The sequence below is a fragment of the Amphiura filiformis genome, chromosome 2 (genome assembly GCF_039555335.1).
Source record: "Amphiura filiformis chromosome 2, Afil_fr2py, whole genome shotgun sequence".
NCBI classification, from domain to species: Eukaryota; Metazoa; Echinodermata; class Ophiuroidea; order Amphilepidida; family Amphiuridae; genus Amphiura; species Amphiura filiformis.
The window spans coordinates 5,637,739-5,658,915 of NC_092629.1; the positions used below are offsets into that span (position 1 = coordinate 5,637,739).

The 21,177-nt window shown below is 36.9% G+C and overlaps 1 protein-coding gene across 1 annotated transcript in view; it reads right to left on the reverse strand.

Annotated features, from left to right (window-relative positions):
- Nucleotides 1-20,855, reverse strand: part of LOC140145814 (5'-3' exoribonuclease 2-like) — a 119,648-nt gene extending 98,793 nt beyond the window's left edge. Inside the window, exons 1-14 of the mRNA XM_072167493.1 lie at nucleotides 20,684-20,855; nucleotides 13,665-13,792; nucleotides 12,004-12,177; nucleotides 10,767-10,878; nucleotides 9,899-9,988; nucleotides 9,347-9,419; nucleotides 8,738-8,788; nucleotides 6,940-6,957; nucleotides 6,483-6,572; nucleotides 5,152-5,201; nucleotides 4,169-4,300; nucleotides 2,233-2,312; nucleotides 1,354-1,411; nucleotides 500-655 (exon numbers count right to left, since the gene is read on the reverse strand). Of these exons, the coding sequence (XP_072023594.1) occupies nucleotides 500-655; nucleotides 1,354-1,411; nucleotides 2,233-2,312; nucleotides 4,169-4,300; nucleotides 5,152-5,201; nucleotides 6,483-6,572; nucleotides 6,940-6,957; nucleotides 8,738-8,788; nucleotides 9,347-9,419; nucleotides 9,899-9,988; nucleotides 10,767-10,878; nucleotides 12,004-12,177; nucleotides 13,665-13,792; nucleotides 20,684-20,758 (1,287 nt within the window). The 5' untranslated portion in view covers nucleotides 20,759-20,855. The remainder of the gene's footprint in view (nucleotides 1-499; nucleotides 656-1,353; nucleotides 1,412-2,232; nucleotides 2,313-4,168; nucleotides 4,301-5,151; nucleotides 5,202-6,482; nucleotides 6,573-6,939; nucleotides 6,958-8,737; nucleotides 8,789-9,346; nucleotides 9,420-9,898; nucleotides 9,989-10,766; nucleotides 10,879-12,003; nucleotides 12,178-13,664; nucleotides 13,793-20,683) is intronic.
- Nucleotides 20,856-21,177: the final 322 nt, after the last annotated feature.

Below are 21,177 nucleotides of genomic sequence, written 5' to 3' on the forward strand. Positions count from 1 at the left end.
GCAAAAAAGGACTGTAAGTTTGGGTACACCGATAACATGCGGGTATAGCCGTATTTGTGTACAAATATATAGCCTTCTAGTTTTTCTTCTCATTCTGTAAAAACTAAGACCAGATTATAAGCCCACCCACCATTTGATTTAAAAAAATCAGACATAGAAACAATGGATTATCCAAGTATAAATACAGGGGTCCATTTCACTAAACGTTACAAAGCTTTGAAAGTCTCAAAAATCAATCATATGACATTTCACTAAAATTACTTACGATAATGATCAGGACCTTTTGTAAGTAATAGGGATTTACTACATGGACCCCTTTTTTTTATTTCTATCTATTGATCAGATGGAATCCTTTGTGGAACTGTTTTCAACATTATTATTATCAAACTCTCATGAAAATGGCAATGTAGACCCTGGATGTCAAAAACTGGACTGCTGAAAACAACTGCTGGCGGTAGCATCATATTATGAATCGCAAGAAGTTCCTGCTGTTACTTACCCTAGCTAATCTCTGCTTCTTCTCCTTATTACGCCTTCTGAAGTTCATCTCTGTCTCTCTCCTCTTGCGGAAGATCTCATCCTCCGCCTCTCCCAGGTCTGACATCATTAGCTGTACTCTCTCCAGATTCACTATACCATTTTCTGTCAGGTAACCCTGTAAAACATTCACAGATATTGTCTTTATTAAAAGTGTATGTGGTTACATACCTCTAATTACCAGCCGTAACCCCATAAAATCTTACAAAGAAAATCACTGTGTGTGCATGCATTCCACGTGATGAGATGACGCAATCACCCGAAGTCATATATGCTCACAGAATCGCTGGTCAGGCCAGCTCCGTGGCATGAGGTGGGTGATCGTGTGCGAGACACAAGAGGGGTCCCAGGGTCAATTCCTGGGGATGCCAAGTGAAATATTTGGTCATCTTCTCTCTTTTTTCGTTCTTTCTCTGCCTTCCGATAGCAAAAAACCAGGGTCCATGTTAGGGTAAAAAGGTAAAGGAGGCAAACCTGTAAATAAACAGTTAATGGAGTGCCAATACCACTTTTATTAGCAATTGGGCTAGACAACACATGCACACAAATTGCCCATTACAAAGTTGTAAATGGGAAAATTATAATTTTGTTTAGGATTTTCTCATATATTCAGAACTCTCACAGTAAATGTCAGCAGTATCAGATACTTTACCTCAGATCCAAAAAGTCAACCTAGTGAAGTTTGATCCAAGAACTTTCTTGCTGTAAATGCCCTAAAATGGCAGTGTGCCCTTGAGACTGAAGGTTACACTTGGGCGCAAAATTGCTGATTTTACTTAATACCTATAGCAGGAATTAACACCTTCAATAACCTACCTTGGTCTTGTACACAGCCTTCTTATACAGCCTGATTAACCTGTCTATAGCGCCCTCTCTGGAAATGATACAAGGATATTGACGTAATGTTAGTAATACAGCGAGACAGATGGACAAACAACATATACCAGGGAAGGTAGAACTTAGCCCACAGTAATCAGCAATAATTCATCGCATTACACATGCATCCAGAAAAGCACATAATGGGTTGTGCCGGTAAAGCACAATAAGCACTCTATGCACAAAGCGTTGTGACATGCAGGCTTAGAGATGTCAATATCACTCTGGTTTACCGATAAATGTACACTATACGGGTTATAACATAGTATCATAGGAAGTTATAAAATAGTATTAGGCAAACATGTCACTTATTGATTGTATCAATTTATCATTATGGTAATTTCCTAAGCTACTACATAAGCTTTGTTTTAATAAAATTGGTGGTCTACAAGCAAAGATATGGCTAACGGTGTAAAGTAGTCGTAAAACAGATTGGGCTACTTCTGAGTCTTTGTGTAGCAAAAGTGACTATACTATGATCAGCTCTTAAATAGGCGGGAAATATTCAGTTTTTGTTACTGCGCGGGTCAATAAAGTTCCAACTTACACACGCGTAAATTCACAAAAGCACGCGTCATTCACGCAAAACGCAGTTCGCGTAGGTGCTGCGCCTAGCTATGTGTACGCCATTCTGTATCAATGCATGATGTTATGAGACCCGCCTATTTAGAGCTGATCAGAGTATAAATTGAGTTGAATCAGGAACCATCTGGTCGGTGTATAATATTTTTGTTATTCTGTACAGGTCTCCATGTGTGACATATCAACAGGGTAGATTTACCATAGACACAGACAAACACAAATATCATTATGACTCACCTGATTTCTAATGACGGTAAATGAGGTAAGAAATCATTGCCAACAAAGAAACACATGAACACCCAGTCATCTATGGCTCTCTGCAGTACAAAACAATCACATGTGATCCATTATAGCAAAATTAGGTCAAAGTTAAAGGAAAAAAAATCAAAAATAGATTTTAATGTTTCTATGCAGGCCTTGATATCTTTAGAGTAACTAGAGTTATGCGTAAATGATTATTAAGCTCGATATGCCCGTATGCATAACAGCAACATAGCCGGAGCCCACATGACCTGTGACCTCTGTTTGATGACCAAGCTCAATATGCGCATATGCATAACAGCAACATAGCCGGACCCACATGACCTTTGACCTGTTTGATGTCATTCATTCATTCATTCATTCATTCATTCATTCATTCATTCATTCATTCATTCATTTATTTATTTATTTATTTATTTATTTATTTATTTATTTATTTATTTATTTATTTATTTATTTATTTATTTATTTATTTAACTGACCATTTCTTACGTCAGTTAAAGAGTTAAAGGGTTAATATACAATCACCAGCATAAAGTGGTATAGTCTAATCCTGGAGACTTTTATTTACCATAGCCTGATTCCTTAGATTTATTTTACCAAGTTTAAGCCCAATCCAGCTGAGAGGGTACTGTTTCACCCGTTGACCCCTTATGACCTTTGACCCTGGATGACCTTTAGGATGACATTTGACCTCAGATGACATCACTTATTTACCGTAATTAATTAAATCAATTAATTTATATATTTTTATTGTTTTACTGACTACACTTTCTTTCTTCCTTCATTTAATGGGTTAATATAAAACCCACAGTGGAAGACATTGGCTTCATAGCAAGAGTTGGTATATTGTGCAAGGCCTATACATATATCAGCATGATCAGTGCATATGATCAGAGCTATTTATAGATTAACAGAGAGGACATTCAGGGTGCAATACCATACTGTGGATTTTGGATAAAACAAAAAAAAAAAATCACATTTTCGCCGATTTTGAGCCCAATTCTTTACCGATCTCAACCAAATGTGACCCCTGCATTCACCTCACATCCAGGATTCCACCCACCGAGTTACAGCCCAATCGGACCAAGTTTAAAATTTGACCTTTGACCTTCGACCTCCGATTTCGACCCGAAGGTAGCTTACGACACTCCCGTATTTTTCTGCATCCCCGTGCGGATTTGGCGAGGCTGGGATCAAAACTGACGGAGCCTTTTACACACATACACACATACATACACGCATACAACATTAGGCAAATTATAGTAAGATGGCAAAGGCATGTAACATTGCGTGTATGTGACTTTTTAATGGGGCGATGGAACAATCGGCCCTCATGAATATTGTCACAGACGATGGTAGCCTATGTCTGTAGAAACGTTCAACAAAGTAATCTGCATCATACTTGTTCAAGCTTTTAATTTCACTCAGCCTTGCCGAGATTCAAATCCACGTTCTCATAGTTAAAAGGTGAGCGTGCTAGTGCATAGAGCACTTCCCCTTTTGGTCTATGACGCAAATGCACTTACAGTATACCTCAGTGACATTATGTGAGCATTCTCATAGCATACAGAGCACAGAGAAATACATTGTGTTATTTTTCAAAAGTAAATCTGGTTGTTAATTTCCAGCTTATTTACAAATCTTTACATTTCCATCAAATATCAGATTTTGCATTTTGGGGAGCGGGCTGTAGCCAGCCTTTTACTGTGGATGGGCAAAGCCAAATTTTTGTTCCAATTTGTCAATTTTTCGTCCCATTTCAGTTCATTTTAATGGCACTTTGCTTGTTGCCATCCTTATTTTAACCCTGAAAATTTCCCCCAGCTCCCCTAGCAATGCACCAGGGGGGAGAGTCACAGCTAAATTGCTTAAACTAATCCTGGCATTTTTTCACATGATTTAAGCTTACTTCCATATCAAATGTGAAAGGTAGGCCTGTCATCCACAGTTCCCTTTCAAGGTATTCCCGTAGGATATTCAGACGTAAGAAGATAAACTGTGTCTCTTCTCCACTAGGTGCTGCACTTGCCATCTCATCATGCTGTTGGGTAACAAACAAGTTATGGAATTTTATTATGACAGTGTGCATGATTGGTCAATAGCCAAGCATAAACAACATTAATGTGTTGAAATATGTTTTCTACATTATGATTTAAAAAGTGATGCATACGCCATTTAGGGTTTTAAATGTTAACAGTTTCTCCCTTTAGTTACGCCATTTAGAGTAATGTTTTGAGGGTTGATTAACGAGCATGGGTAGCACTATTACATTTGAGTGACTCGCCTGGGGCAAAAGTGTTCCATTTCATGTGATGGCAGCAATATGGTGACATTATACTTTTAAATGCTAATTTGACTGACAGTGACATCTCCTAAATTCACTACTCCTTAAAACATGGTCTAAATCCATGATACAAGAAATAGCACAGCTACCACATCCTTCACAGGTCAAAGATAGCCAGAGCATGACACAGTATGTACTTGAATTGAATAATATTGCACCGTGTCATAGGTCAGAGGTTAGCTACAATCTTGGCAGAAAATCTTGGAACACTTGCATGTAAAGAACAGCAAACTGTCACTCCCTCTCCCCTGTGCAATGTTAAGGAATGCCAATGTCTTCAGCAGTTTCCCAAAGGGTAAAAAATATATTGTAGATATCATGTTTGTTCCCAAACACAATGTACGTCATTTCTATGATCATAACAAATTCTGCACAGAATTTCGACAGAGTGTGCCAAGTGTTCCAAGTACTTTTTCCAAGATTGTAGGCTTTTTTGTGGCTACAATCCACAACAATATATATTGGACCCATCTATCATCAGAACAATTATCTATTATTCTTGAATTAGTTACTCAATACTATGGTGTCACATTACCATGGAAACCTACCTCCCCTATCTTATCTCTAGGCAACCCTTCACATTCCTTCAATTCATGACCTGTACAAAATCAAACAAACAAGCAAATTATTCAATCATCTTTATTAATCACATCATAAAAAACATCAAAAATAACAATTGTATCATTTATTAATTTTTCTAATAAAACATTATAAAATGTTCAATTCTTGATCTGAATAATACCAACAGCTATTACACTAATAAACTATATACACATTATATTTTGTAGCAATTTTTAACATAAATATTTGTTTCTATCTCAAATTATTCATCTTTTCTGCATTTTTGTGGTAATTTTTATTCTATAAACTGTACAAATTGAGGGTGCTATTTACATATATTTTAAATTTAAATTAGCCAAATAGTACGATTTATACTTAACATTTCATGATAAAAAGTTTTTTTGAAAATTCCCTTTTCATTTGCTACTCTATTTGCTGATGTTCTAATATCATTATAAACACCTCAAAAGAAATAAGTCCCCCTCTGAACATGTCGTCATAACATCGTAAGGTTTCGTTTTGTACCAACAAAACTAACTTTGAAATAATTATATGACTGTTTACTAAGTGCTGTGTGAAAATGAGAGATTTCCATGACTTCAGGGCTGAATGAGCCTAAATTGAAGGCAAAAACTGCCCTTTTCAAAAGTCACAAAGTAGGCCTATGCTTGTCACAAAAGTTGATTCATGGCTTGCTACTAATGGAAAACCCCATGATGTGTTTGAGTGCAGTTTAAAATCCTCACCAAGTGAACATTTACTGTAATGTGTATCGATTCTTGATCATTCAGCCATGCAAATCCCCTTGGTGCAGAGTTCAGCACAGTGAGTTGTAAGATGATCAGTTCCATTCCTTGTCCCAATACGCCTTGCAGTTATTAAGCATAGGCCTACTTTGTGACTTTTGGGAAGGGCACTTTTTGTCTTCAATTTAGGCTCATTCAGCCCTGAAGTCATGGAAATCTCTCATTTTTACACAGCACTTAGTAAACAGTCATATAATTATTTCAAAGTTAGTTTTGTTGGTACAAAACGAAACCTTACGATGTTATGACGACATGTTCAGAGGGGACTTATTTCTTTTGAGGTGTTTACAAGTGTCTACCCCTTGTAAAGATGCAAACAAGATCTAAGATATATAGCACCATCATTGTTTAACTTTTTTTTAAATGACTCTGTTTTACATACCATCAAAGAACCGTGTTGAAGATGCTGACGGATACTTAGCTGCTGAGTCTTTCCCAACAAAAAATGCATGCCGTAATAGCTTAGCATCTACAGGTATCACACTCACTGAGGAGGAAGAAGAGTTACTTACCTATTTGATTGCACAGTTCACAAGGTCTCTTCTGGTTTGGTTTGAATTCCTCTCTGATGATTGTGAAGTAAGGCTCATGTGTGGCCAGACCTGCAAGTCATTGAATACAAATATCATGGCTTGTTAAAACACAGCAGTTAATAAGGTGCTAGACCAGCGATCCCCAAATTTTTACCCGACTTATTTGTCGCAACCCACAAACTAATATAGCACGGTTGAGACCAGTTGTCCCATTAAACTAATAAATTTATCAGTACAAGTAGATTTGTTAGTGGCGGATATAAATTGCGCCACCTAATCCTGCAGGGCGTATACAATGCATAGAAGTGCATTTTGTCTGTACGCTTGCGACACAACCGTGTAAAGACACTGATTTAAATCACTTTTTTTATTTTCATATAATTGTGACAGTTCAATGCATAATTTTACCCTGCTGTTAAACTACTTAAATACTTACCCAGCATAATCAAATCAGCTGAAAAAAAAGGAAAAAGAAACCATTTAGTGATCAAATTCAAATACTTTACAATCATAAATATAGATGTGTAATAAAAAATAATTATTGGTTCATGCCATCATATGACAAGCGACATCGCTCGGGAGTTGAGATTTCTTTAATTTGCAAAAGCAACATCGTTTTTGCCTCAGCGATTTGTGTTGATTGATCGTCTTGACGTTCTGATATACATGTACACGTATAAATTCAGCTTAATGCTGTAAGGGTTGCCTACTCCCACCTACATACACTTTAAGGTTGGTCTGAACCCTGGAAATATGGAAACTTTCGGGCCTCATCACTTCTAAATTGTTGGTCCAAAGTATATAAAAGTATACATATTTAGAATGGCAAAGACTTGATAAGTTGATCTGTGAGGTCAAATTTGGGCCAAAATGGCACTTTTGGCCCAAAATCCCAAAAATAACATTTTTTTGGTCCACTTCTTTTTCGGCCACCGTAACAAAAAAATTCTTGGGCCAAAAATTTTTTTTTATTAATTTTTAAAAACTAGATCAAAATATCTAGGACCCGTTTTTTCATTTTTTTGAATTTCGACCAACTTTGAGAAATTTGCACCAAAAATGGTAAAAAAATGCTGATTTTCAAAAAAATCATAAAAAAGCCAGATTTTGGCCCAAATTTCAAATATTTTTGGTGAAATTGGTCAAAATTCAAAAAAATGAAAAAACAGGTCCTAGATATTTTGATCTAGTTAAAAAAAAAATTAAGAACAAAATAAATTTGGCCCAAGAATTTTTTTGTTACGATGCACGAAAAAGAAGTGGGCCAAAAACCATTATTTTTGAGATTTTGGGCCAAAAGTGCCATTTTGGCCCAAATTTGACCTCACAGATGAACTTATCAAGTCTTTGCCATTCTAAATATGTATACTTTTATATACTTTAGACCAACAATTTAGAAGTTATGAGGCCCGAAAGTTTCCATGATTCCAGGGTTCAGACCAACCTTAAGTATAAATCATCAGATTTACAAAGTTTACTTTGAGTACTGTTAAATATCAAAAATATCAATTTTAATCATTTGCCATAAAATGTGTATTACATTGCGAATTTCAAAAGTCAAAATTATTTGATATCAGAAGGACATTCTTCAGTATTCAGAATGCAATTCGATATGTCTGATGTGCTCTAATGTCCCACAATAAATACTGTCCAACGTTCATACCCCACCCCTTAATTGGAACTAAATCGGGGTGTGAGTCAATATTAATGTAATTCAATTTATTTTTGAATTTTGTTTTGTCTTATTTGGGAAGAAGGGTTAGTGTTGGTTACTTATGATAATTTTCATTTGAATTACTACTTGCAAAATACTGAAATAACAACAAATAACAGTATATAGCTCTACGAAAAAGGAATACAAATCAAAACCACTAATCCCTCCAATTATCCCCTGCTGATCCCCTATTATAGAGCTTTCAACATGGTGTGAAAAGTGTGCCAACAGGTTCCATAAAGCCATTATTACATTTTCTATCTATTGGTTTGTCCACCGTGATTTATCATTGGGGTGGGCTTGGCCAGCTGGGAGTGAAATTGGCCAAAGGGGTAATTACAAGTAATTGGGCCCGGATTTATATCCTTTTTTGTAGAGCAACTGGACTATACATAAGTTTACACTGAAGTTGTAATAAATTACAAAAGCAAGTAATTGAGGCAGAGTGAATGGGCTTAAAGCCCAAACACACAGAGGTGTCCCACTCATCCTTTACATAATGAATACTAAAAAAACTTACCATCAGCTCCACACAGGCAATGATGGGTGTTGGGGTCATGGTCTGGTTGAGCTGCAAAAGAAAAACACAAAAATAGCACAATAACAACTATCAGAGGCTTTTAACTTTATTTGTTTGAGGCTAACCAAGGGGGAAAAAAGTGATTTATAATGCGTTACGCACACGCACAACGCCTAGACGTTGATCCACAAGCCTCAGCACACTTTACAGGTTGTCGCTGATCACTACGGTCCCACATCATTCCATAAATCATTTAACAACAACACAGGCACTTTGCTGCTTCAAGAGTGCACACCCTAGACATTCCTCAAATAGCCATCGCAACCAGGATCAGCTCCCCGAGTTTTGTACAGGTTACAACAAGACAATTGGCAGTAAGTTCCTTGTCCAGGGGAATTTTAAGTTAACTCAATTTTCCGCGAAAGCGTACTTTACCACCGCCAGGGTTCGAACCCGCAACCTCTTGCACCATAGTCAAACGCCTTATCGGTTGAACTAACTTGACTGCGAACACATTTAATACATACATGCTTGAGGGCCTTTTATAACCTCCAAAATCAGGGTCAATACAAGCAATACAAGTTAGCTGGTACATATAAAATTACTTACCTCTCTGCCTCCTGATGTAGTCCATGATCTTGTGTTCTCCCTCTCCTGGAGCATTTGCATCTGATAAGATAACCTGAAAAAAAAAAAAAACCATACATTTTTATTATTTCACCAAGTTTCACATGAAAATCCAATAATCTTTAATAATTTGACCATCGATGACCTCTGATGATCCTGAAAAAATTCCAAGTACATTGTAGAAGTACAAGTTTCATGAAAATCCAACAATCATTACTAATTTGACCTCGGATTTAATCCAAACTTTAATATTTAATGTCACATACAGACGACAGAAAGAAAAGTGATTACATAGCGTTGTTGGGCAGGAAAAACTTCCTATGTGTCATTGGCTCCTGAACATGTTTAAAGCAAAGCCTCCCATGTAACTGGTTGGCAGTTTTATTTTAAACATGTTCAGGGGCCACAAACACATAGGAGGTTTTTCCTGCTCAACGACGATAGTCTCCACCATTCAGACAAGACAAAAACACAATCAAATTACAAATACCAAAGATGGAAATTAAAAATTGTGATATGTGAGTGGCTTCCTACCTTAAGATTGGCCCATCCCGGGTTGTTGTTGAGTCTCTCCGTCACGTAGTAGCGAAGACAGTCAGCCAATCGGAACATAAATTCAGTTCCCTGAAAATCATAAAGAAAACATGAAATAATTGACAATTATGATGGTAATACTCTTTACTTCAGCTATTTTGATTGGGGGGAAGAACTGCTTTCTCCAAACAATAATTGCAGAAATAGAGTTTTGGAATTAAATCAAATACTGGAACTTACTTTTTGCAACTTCGCAACTGGAACCACCAGACTTCATCAGGCAACTGACCCGCTGAGCTGGTCATGTGATAGATGGCTAGGTATCGTCCCGATCCCATGTATGAGATAAGTTAAAGCGTCTATCACATCTAAGTCTGTCACATGACCTGCCCAGTAGCTCAGTTGCCTGATATAAGTTGCAAAAAATAAGTTCCAGTATTTGATTTAATTGCAAAACTCTATTTGAAACTACTGGATGACTAAGAACATTCACTCAATTGCAGAAATATTTTTTGCCAGATATGTGACATAGTCAAGGGAAATATGCTATTCCAGTTGAAATCAATCCATACTTTCCACTATGGATGGGGGAATATGAATTTCAAATGTAATTAGCACCTTAACCAACTTTATCTGCTACTCACCTTCCCTCTGTGGACGTTTCAGGTTGAACATTTCTCAGAGGGTGTAAGAAATTCAAACTGAGCCGCCTTATGTGTTCATTCCATTTGAAATTAATTATACTCCCCCTGTGGAAGATATTTCTAACATCTTCCATAGGGGTAGTGTGGATTTTAAATGGAATATTCCAACAAGTCTAATGTTATGTAATTACACTTTATAAATCTGTGTCCCCCCGCCTACTTACAGGTGTAATACAGTTGCTATCAAAGTGACTTGATGCCGGTTTGGGTGGTGGCAGGTTGCCGCCTCGAGACAAAATCTCCTCACGTATACGTGTCATAGTCTCCTTGTTTTCTCTGTAAAAGTAAAGTGAATAGTTGCTACTTTTTACATTATGTCATATATACTCAGGGATTTTTTTGAAAAAAACCAACAACACCTGAATTTGTGCAAGTGATCATGCCAGGTACTTCCTCAGGGCACATGCATGTGTATGAAACAAGGCCTGTAGCCTGCTTATTTTCACCATTGTATATGTTATTTCTTATTTTTAAAAAGGACATTGAAATAAACTAAGTCTATTTTATGAAATAATTTTATACATAAATATGCAGAGCTCATTGTAAAAATCAATGGGTTTACACATTTATGCCTGGACAAAAATAAATAGATTTCCAAGTTTTTTTAGTTAGGCCTCAAAAAATGAATGTTTGATTGGCGTATATTAAACAAAATTGGGGTAGGTAGGTCCGGATTTATATTTTTTACTTTTGCTCTGTAAACTGTGTTTCATACAGGCATTGGAACTTTTGTTCTTCTTTTTAATTTTTAAAAAAATTTCTTAATTTTTTTATTACCGTACTTCGCGAGTATAGTCACACCCCGTTTTGGGTGAACATTTTTCAAAACTGGGGGTGGGACTATACTCAATTCAAAAAAAAAAAAAATAAATAAAATTTTTATTTTTTTATAAGTTTTTATTTTTCGGTTTTGTAGTGTCCCTGGACCTAAACCTAAATGCTAGGATCATTCATGGTTGACCTAAAAAAAATTTGTATTCATGTCATACTCTATTAATGATTTCAAAATGCATTGAATTTGAATGCATTTTGATATCATTAATAGAGTATGACATGAAAACAAAGTATCAATTTTCATATTAAAAATACAAAACATCTTGAAATTTTTTATTTTTTTTAGGTCAACCATGAATGATCCTAGCATTTAGGTCTAGGTCCTGGGACACTCAAAGTCGAAAAAATAAATAACTTCAAAAAAAAGAAAAAGAAAATTTGGGGGTGGGACTTTACTCGAAGGTGGGACTATACTCGCATCAGTACGGTATTTTTTTTGCAAAAAAAAAGTCTACATGTAGGGTCGGGCATACTTTTAGGGTTGGTCAGTTACGCCAATCAGGCCTTAAGTTAAATGGCATTTAATGGTCTTGGAAATCAACTTGAAAGAATTTACTGATACAGTACCGGCTTTCTTTTGATGCTCGGAATCGTCTGGATCGCTGTTGGTTCATCTTGGCTCTGGGCGCTACACCATCGATGGCCATGTAGAGCAGCTTACGAGGGCGTACAATGGCCATGAGTCTATCGATGTACTCAAAGATGAGCACCATCATTTCATCTTCATTTTTTGGTGCAGGTCTGTTGAGATAAAACAAGTATTTGGTCAGTGTAAACATTGGGCAATTCCAGTTGAAATCCACACTACCCCTGTGGAGGATTTTGGAAATATCTTCCACAGGGGGACTATGTTTTTCAAATGTAATTGGTCAGCGTTTGAAAAGTTTTTGAAAGCCATACTCCCCCTGTATTATGGCTTTACATATATCTTCCACAACTGGAGTATTTCAAATGGAAGTTACCCAATTGTCTATTCTATTCTATTCAATACTCATACTCCCTTTGTGGAAGACTAGCTAAATCTTCCACAGGGGTAGTGTGGATATCAAATGGAATGGCCCATACCACATGAGAGAATCAATTCTCAGATTCTTGCTGAAATTCTGACCCTGAGCCGTTAGGAATATTGTCCACTGAGCGCCGGCCTTTAATTGTCCATTGAGCACTGGCCTTATTTGGCAGAGCTATGACATATTGTAACAACAGCGGAATAAATGTAAAGCGCTTTGATACGTGTGAAAGGCGCTGTATAACTGCCAACATTTATTATTATTTCATACACTCCTAGTGCGAACCAATCAGAGCAAACGTTAGTAAACTACCAGAGCCGTGCATAAATCTATACTAATAAAATAATAAGCGGGCTGTATCTGTCTGTCTGTCTGTCTATCTATCTGTCTGTCCGGCTATGCGTTTCGCCGTGCTTCGACGCATCGCGCTGAAATTTCGCATATAGATAGGTATCGGGAAAAGCATGTTGGCCATGTGGTTTTCAAGGTCATCGGAGGTCAAGGTCAAAGGTCAAATGGGGGAAAATACCCCACGTGGATACAAAGCAGCAAGTGGATAAAAAGAATCCAGTAGACAATCTACAACAAGTTTCAAGCTGCCCAAGCGTGTCATTCAGCTTTTGGCTATCTGCCCAATTTGAAATGCACTGTAATGTCTACCCAGAATGCATTGCTGCAAATGATTTGTACATTTCAAACTTTGTCCGATCGGGCCCAAACTTGCTGCCAATGAATTCTATAAGCACCCATACGCCAATAAGTGCCCACACCCCAATAAGTGCCCATACCCCAATAAGCGCCCATACCCCAATAAGCGCCCATACCCCAATAAGTGCTCTCACAGCATCAGGGCTCTCACAGCCGCAGGTGCACTAGTATTGTATAATTGCACAGGTGCGCACTCCGTGTAAATGCTTTTGGACACATTCATTTTTCTTGCAGGTGGATGCATTAAATATTTGTTTGCATTTTCCAACAATTTTGTTATAAAAATAACAAAAATCACAGGATTTTTTCGTGTATGAAATAGGTTAATAAATGCGTATAACTTGTTACTCAAGAAATTGAACAAAATAATGCACTTGTACTGAGAAGTTGATGTGTCTAATAGATGCATCAACATCTCAGTACGTGTGCATTATTTTGTACAATTTCACTCTCAACAAGTGATACGCATGTATTAAGCTATAATTATTGACAAGTTGAGTATTCTCTTACTTATTTTCTGGATGACAGCACGGGTGAATAATTCCATTCATATCTAAGTAGAGGTTGTCAAATTCCACATCATTTGGGTTTGGTTTCGAGATATCAATGGGTACGTGGGTTCCATCTATGCTCTTATCCTGCAATGTACAAAATGGAAATTATTAGTTTCGAACTGAAATGACTTTTGTCTACCGATATCCGATCTGATCCTTGATATTTTTTCTTACAAAAATTGAAAAAAAAAACAAAAGAATTTATACAGTGTAACTAGTGGTGTAATTGTAATCAGTAGACAAGGGGCGGTCTACATGTCTCATTCTTAGGTACGGTACCGTACTTCGTCCTGAAGAAGTCAGAGCTACTCCTGACGAAAGCTTGACAGTTCTAAACTTGTCCGACGGCGAACCCGCTAAAAACCCACTACCCACTGTAATTGTTATTCATATCGTGTTGCTTAGATATCAATGGATAGCTACAATACTCCCCTTTACAATGACACCCCATTTGAAACAATAACATTTTTCACGGCTGAGTACACGCCTTGTGAATGTAGTGAGGTCTCAAACAGAATTATTCTGTGCAGCAAGCTGCAATCCCATATCTTCACAATCTGGGACTTAATGCAATCCTCCAAGATGACACCGCTCGCCCCACAGAGCCACGGTAGTCAACGACTACCTACAGAATATGAGAGTAGAGCCAAAATGGCCTGCCATCAGGCCAGACATGAACATGTTCTGCCAGTGCCATTAGTTACTTGTCAACCTCATCTGACACTGCACTACCGGTACTCAACTTTAGTATTGAAAAAAAAAAATACAAAGGAAGTGAAAAAAAATTGAAAAAAAATTACAAATTCTTAAAGGATCATAGAGTTGATTAAAATTAAGTAGTACCGTAACATAAATAATATCACTTGAATTAAGTGTGCATTTTGCATTTTACCACATATGCCATGACCCGATATTCAGTTTTTGCCTGGTTTAAACCGGCAAAAATTGGCAAAAACTCACATACAGTCACTCAAATATTATAAAGTAACAAAGAAAGCTCATAAAGAGTAACACAAAACTTTTAATGAATCATTCAACATATTTTTTGTTTTATCAAGTCCTTAAAATGAAAAAGTTTTGAATTTGAAATATAATGATACATTTTGGTTAAATGCACTTGCGCTTATTATGAAAACGCATGCCTTTAATTTCTTAATATGTTACTCAGGGTTCATAGTGTCAAGACCACAGTGAAATCAATGACTTTTAATGACTTTCAAATACACTTTTCAATGACTTTTTTTTAATTAAATCTCATACCTCGGATGTGTTGAACAGTATTGTTTGTACATCTTAATATAAGTACCAGTTATGTTTGTACCTCTTAATATAAGTACCAGTTAGTTTTACCCTATACAAATATACATTGATACTACAGCCTGCCGGTTCAGCTGCTGAATTCGGAAGGGTTACTCAACTAATCTACTGTTCTAATTTATCTAACGGGAAAGTATAAAGTAATACATGTACATAATAATCACATACCTGCCAACCCCAGAAACCCCAAAAGTGGAACACATATTGCGTGGGAGCACTTGTGCGACCGAGCATATAACAGCGGGGGTTCAGGGGCAAAGCCCCGGTGGGGGTCGAGTGGATGAAGCCCCCCGAAAGCCAGAGGGTTTTTACACCATTTTTGACCTGTTTTAGACTTTTTTGAAAAAATGCTTCCTTCATCCTTTTTTTGCCTGTATAACATGGCCTACATGACCGAAATTGATATATATAATCATAATATAAAAGCGATGATTCATTAAATTTTGCCCCCACCCCCTCCTTCAGGTATGTGGGAGGGGGCACTAATGTGTATTTCAAAGCTCCTGGCTTGTTTTACACTTTTAATAAAAAGTGCTTCCTTCTTCCAGAAAACATGCTTTAAAGTTTTCAGTTTCCTATACTTTTGTACATGAGAGACATTCTTCAAAGTTTTTTTTTTTTTAATAACATGGCCTACATGACTAAAATTGATATAATGCGCAATATAAAAACAATGATTCATCAAATTTTGACCCCCCCCACATCTTCGGGTATGTGGGAGGGGGCCCAAATGGGGGGTACTAATGTGCATGAAGAATACATTGTATGATAAAAGTAATTTGTAAAATTCAGTATGTTAAACATACAGAGTGATGTCACTACAAATTGGGACTAAAATAGTAGGCCTATCCCAAGGGAAATACATACACACACTTACCCACCCCCACCCAACCTCCCCCCAAGTCCACCCCGAATGACGGCCACACAAAGCCAAAGGATACAGCTAAAAGGTTCATATCAAACCTTTGACCCAAGTTTGCTTCAATTTAATTTAGACTTAAACATGACTTGATATTAGAGTACATACATATAGGCCTACAGGACATCAGTCCAGCATCATCTCAAACGTCATCGTTCATTATTCACATTACATACTTCTTATTAAGGTAATATTCATTGAGGAAAAAGAGATGAGTTTTTGAACGCAAAACCTGATAACATGCAGGTCCGATAATCGACCAAAATGCATCAATTTTGGGAGTCTTTTGGGCATGAAAAGGTGACCACATGCATGTTAAATGAGTACCATTATCTAGCCTAGTCATCCAGTCAGGGTTATAAGGAATTTTCATTTTAAAATTGGAAATATATGTGTCCAGAAAGAATCATCATTAATATTTCTTTTTTCTTGGGAAAAGCGGAACATTCCGCTTTTTACCGACTTTGAGGTTTAAAAAGTGTAACAGTTCCGCCAAAAGCGGAACGGTTGGCAGGTATGTAATCATAAATTAAATAAAATAATTATTAAAATACATCGTATTTTTATTTTTTCCTTCATACAAATATATTTCAAAGACTTTTAATGACTTTTTTTACTTTTCTACAAAATTTAATGACTTTTAATGACCTTGCTTCAAATTCACTGACTTTTAAGGAATTTATTGACCGCTACGAACCCTGTTACTTATAATTACAAAATCTGATCTTGTTACACTCCGGAAATTATTTTTGTAACTTAATAATTTGTTTTGAGATGAAAAAACTGAACTATAAATCACTTTTTAGTTTTTCCCATTTTTGCCGGCAAAAAAGCGGTTAAAACCGCGGTTTAAACCACGTTTTTTTTACACCGGCGGCAAAAACCTGCGAACCCTGCGATATGTGCTACATCTCCCACCCCGGCGTCAGCCCGATCATGTGCACCGCCACCTCACCACTTCTCCCCGTATTGTCGTATTTTCATGGCCAATTGCAAATACAGGTCATCACAGTAATTCCTTTGCGCATCTATGCGCGATGGATTTCTGCAGAAGAATGACCACAAACATCTTCAAAATACTCTAAAATTTCATATTATATGGGTGTAATTAGAGAATAAACGATAGGAATTTTTATTTTGCCTATCCTCTACCTATGATAGGTCCAATATTTTTATCGTAGTGGATACCGGCTGCGTAGTGGATGCCGGCGCAGCCGGTATCCACTACGATAAAAATATTGGACCTGCCTGTCGTCTATCATAGGTAGAGGATAGGCAAAATAAAAATTCCTGTCGTTCTCATTCTCATTCTTAGTCGGTTAAATTTTTTTTTTAATAACTGTAAACAAATTTTTGAAGCAAAAACTAAGTTATCGTCATAAAAACTCCCCTCATTATAAAATGAACAAAACTTGTTTACAACTTCACGTATTCTGTAGCGGCGTATTGCTAGCAGCGTTCGCGATTCCGCACTAGTCTACGCATCCAGCGCGATACATACGCGCACCTCTACTCGCGTGTTACGCATTATCAAGACGCATGATGACGGGGTCATCTACGGCCTGATGGACGGCACCCAAAATCATGTGATTGTCCAATCAGAAATGTGTCTACGAACTAGACCACTCCCACTGACTAAGAATATAGGTGTAATGACCTCCTTCTGCTCCATTTCAACAACTTTTTACGCCAAAAACCATGAAAATCTTACCTAAAAAATAGACCTCAAAAAACTGAAAAATTAGGGGCTTTCCCCAAAACAAAGCCAGTCGTGTTTGGTATGAGTGCAAAGGTCACAAAATTACCCACAAAATGATGACATCATCCAGGTAAGTCTCGTGGATAAATCCTAATCGAGATTTCGTGAATTTCAAGCAGACGAAAAAATGGCGGTGGTAACTCCTGAACTTCAACAAGTTCATGACATTAAATAACATGCTTAATGTTCTTTTTTTGTGGAAAACTTTACATAATCGGAAAATTTCATCTTTAAACTCTGTAAAAATAATTTCCTATTGTACCGGGGTATTTGGAGTTTTGAAAGGATGAGAAATGGTGAGTTGTTTTCACTAAGTTTCACACACAAACAGATACAAATGCGTAAATCATCGTATGCGCCGATTTCGCTACAAGTATTGTCAAATATTGAGCTCTCATGATCGAGAAAATAGTATTTTAGCTATAAGAACTAGAGCGATAACCGCACCATAGCTGAACCATGTGGCTTCGGCAGTGTATTGTGGTAGGCCTATACCTACAAATGAAGCATTTTGAACACTTGACCTTTGACCCCTTTATTGCCCCGTAATTTACGTGAATTTTAAAATATTTGCAACATGTTTAGAATGTCATAAGAATCATTGTGTTTAAATTTCAGCTCAATCGGAACAATTGTAAAATTTGAACTTTGACCCCTTTATGACCCCTTAATGACCTTAAATGAATCTTAAAATGTTTTTAAAATGTTTAGCATGTCATAAGGATCATTGCATATACATTTCAGCTCAATTGAAGCAATTTGAAAAACTTGACCTTTGACCCCTTTATGACCCCAATGACCTTAAATGAATTTTAAAATATTTGCAACATATTTAGAATGTCACAAGGATCATTGCGTTTAAATTTCAGCTCAATTGGAGCATTTTTGGTTAAAATGACCTTTTTTGACCCCTGTGACCCCTGGATGACCTCTGACGTTTGGAAATATTTTTATTATATTCTTTATGTTTTCCTCTTTCATATGACACCACTCATGGGGTCATACCTTCGTGGCATTTAGAGATATGTCCATTTCAGACCAAATGGTTAGTTAGGGACCTAGTAACCTAGTAAGTTAGTAACATACACAGTTATAGGCTGATACCATTTCATGGTTCAGCAAAAACTGCTGATCAGCATGTGATGTCAGACATTTTGAGAGTTTCAATTTTGATTATTTCCATCCAGGGTTTGATTTACTTTGAAAAATGTGCGTAGCAAATTTTTAGCGAAAACCTTATTTAGGTGATGTTCTTATAATATTAGCATATGTTTACATTGTAAAAAATTGCTATACAAGCTGAAATTTGTGTAGCAGGTTGTCCAAAATGGGGAGCATTTTGCTCCATGACACAAGTTAAATCGAACCCTGTTTCCATCTCAATTTTTATGTAAATAATGAAGTTTTGATCAAATTGAAAAGGTGATGCTGGCGGGTGACAGGAAACTAATATAATATACTAAATTAAGCACTGGGAGAATTTGTGACCGCAAAAAACTCCAAAATTCATGAAAGTTGGTTACGTGACCCTGGAGCTATGTCACTTCCGGTCAGGAGCCATTGAAAACAAAGCATAGCGTGGCGCAAAACCCAAACAAGTGAACAACAACACAGTCACAACATCGGCATTACTATTGTTTGTTGTCAACGGCATATAACCCGGATCATGTTAACATCTTACCCGGATGTCCATGGTACCGTAACCTATACTCACAAATTTTATGTTCGGTTGCGAATTTTAAGATTTTTCAAAATATCCATTTTTAAAGTATTCATTTTCCAAAAAAAACTTCACTAAAATTGAAAGAAGTCACAGTAGGTATGCTAGGTGAATTTAAATTTGCCATCAAACTGCATCATTTTATATATCAAATTAAAGCCCTTGAGTAAACAAAGCCAAAACTGAAAACCATTTTTTCATAGCACTTTCCGTAGCAAAGTTACATCTTGTCAAAGATTGACTTTCATCAAAAAGTTTCAGCTAGCAAAATTCCCCAAAACGGCATTTCGGGGTGTTTCTAGATCTTAGTCTCATTATGATAGAAGCTTTTTTTAATGGAAATGCTATCCAAATCCCTCTAAAATTCCATGTGCGGGTGACTTATCACCATAAAAATCATATATTTGGGTCAAGTGAAGTATAGAAAACATATTTATGTAGGTTTCTTTCTTCGGGCACTTGTTTTAAATTTCTATGTAAAAATGCATTGACATTGTCGGCGAATTTGACTGACTAGCAAATGTGTTAACTAAGGTTTGCCTGGGTTACCTAGTCACAGGCTGGCGATCTGCAATACAACATGTACATTATGCAGAAAATTGATCAATTGATGCAACACGCCGGGGGAAAAATATTTAAAAAATTTTAAAGCTGAAATTTTGAACTTTTTTGGGGCAATGCGCATTTTGGCAATATTACATGACTATACTAAAATGCAGCAAACCTTTGACGAGCGCGACTACCGTGATGTTGCAAATTCGGCGCTAACAGTAAACAACGCGTACGGCGCACAGTTCATTCATAGATTTCCACTCAGCAACAACAGATCGCCTCAGCAGCCAATCAGAGACAAGTGCGTGCAACGCAGTAAATACGCGATGTATCCTTACAATACGCGCTCGTCAAAGGTTTTCTGCATTTTAGTATATTTTAGTATTTTATTTTAATAATGGACAAATCGTGCAAATCACAAATTTGACAAAAGTCAAAACTACCGTCATGACCGTGCAAAATTTGCTCTCAAATATCGCGCATTTTCCCGGTGATTATACTAAATGTGGTGATATAATTACAATACATCGTGAACTTAGTGTATGGATTATAGAGGCAGGCTGCCAAGCACCGGTACTTGCAAGGCTCAAGTACCGGTACTTGCAAGGCTCAAGTACCGGTACCAAGCCTGTACAAAAAGCATGCGAGTCTTCCAAATTCGGAAGTGTTACAAACAAATAAAATCAACCATTTACCATGTTCTCATACCTTTTCCTCGAAGCAGTGAACTACGATCGCCGCATACTTCTTACTCAACCATCGAAAGAATGCTGGAACTCCCATCCTGAAAAATTTGTAGCGTAAAAGCTACAAATACGGTCACAAAAAACAATTTTAAAACTGAGAATTTTGAAGCGTTTTTGTTTGCACGACACCGGAAGTAGACTGCAACACATTCACGAGGATAAGGTCAACTGAGGTCAATTGATAAATGACATCGGCAGAGATTTGTAAACAAACCAACAAGATCAATGTGGTGAGTGAGTGAGTTGTGCTGAGAATTTGCACATGTTATGTGATAGAATGATTAACTTGCTTACAAAAATGAAGCAACTAAGTACTAGTAAAAGTATAGGTCATGCACAAACAATACATGACATGAAATAGGCTAGTATCCGTGGCCAGCCCATGTGATGTGGGTATAAAGCATGAAAGCTTTAAAAAAACTCAATGTCATGAATTTGCTACTAAAGTCTTATTCA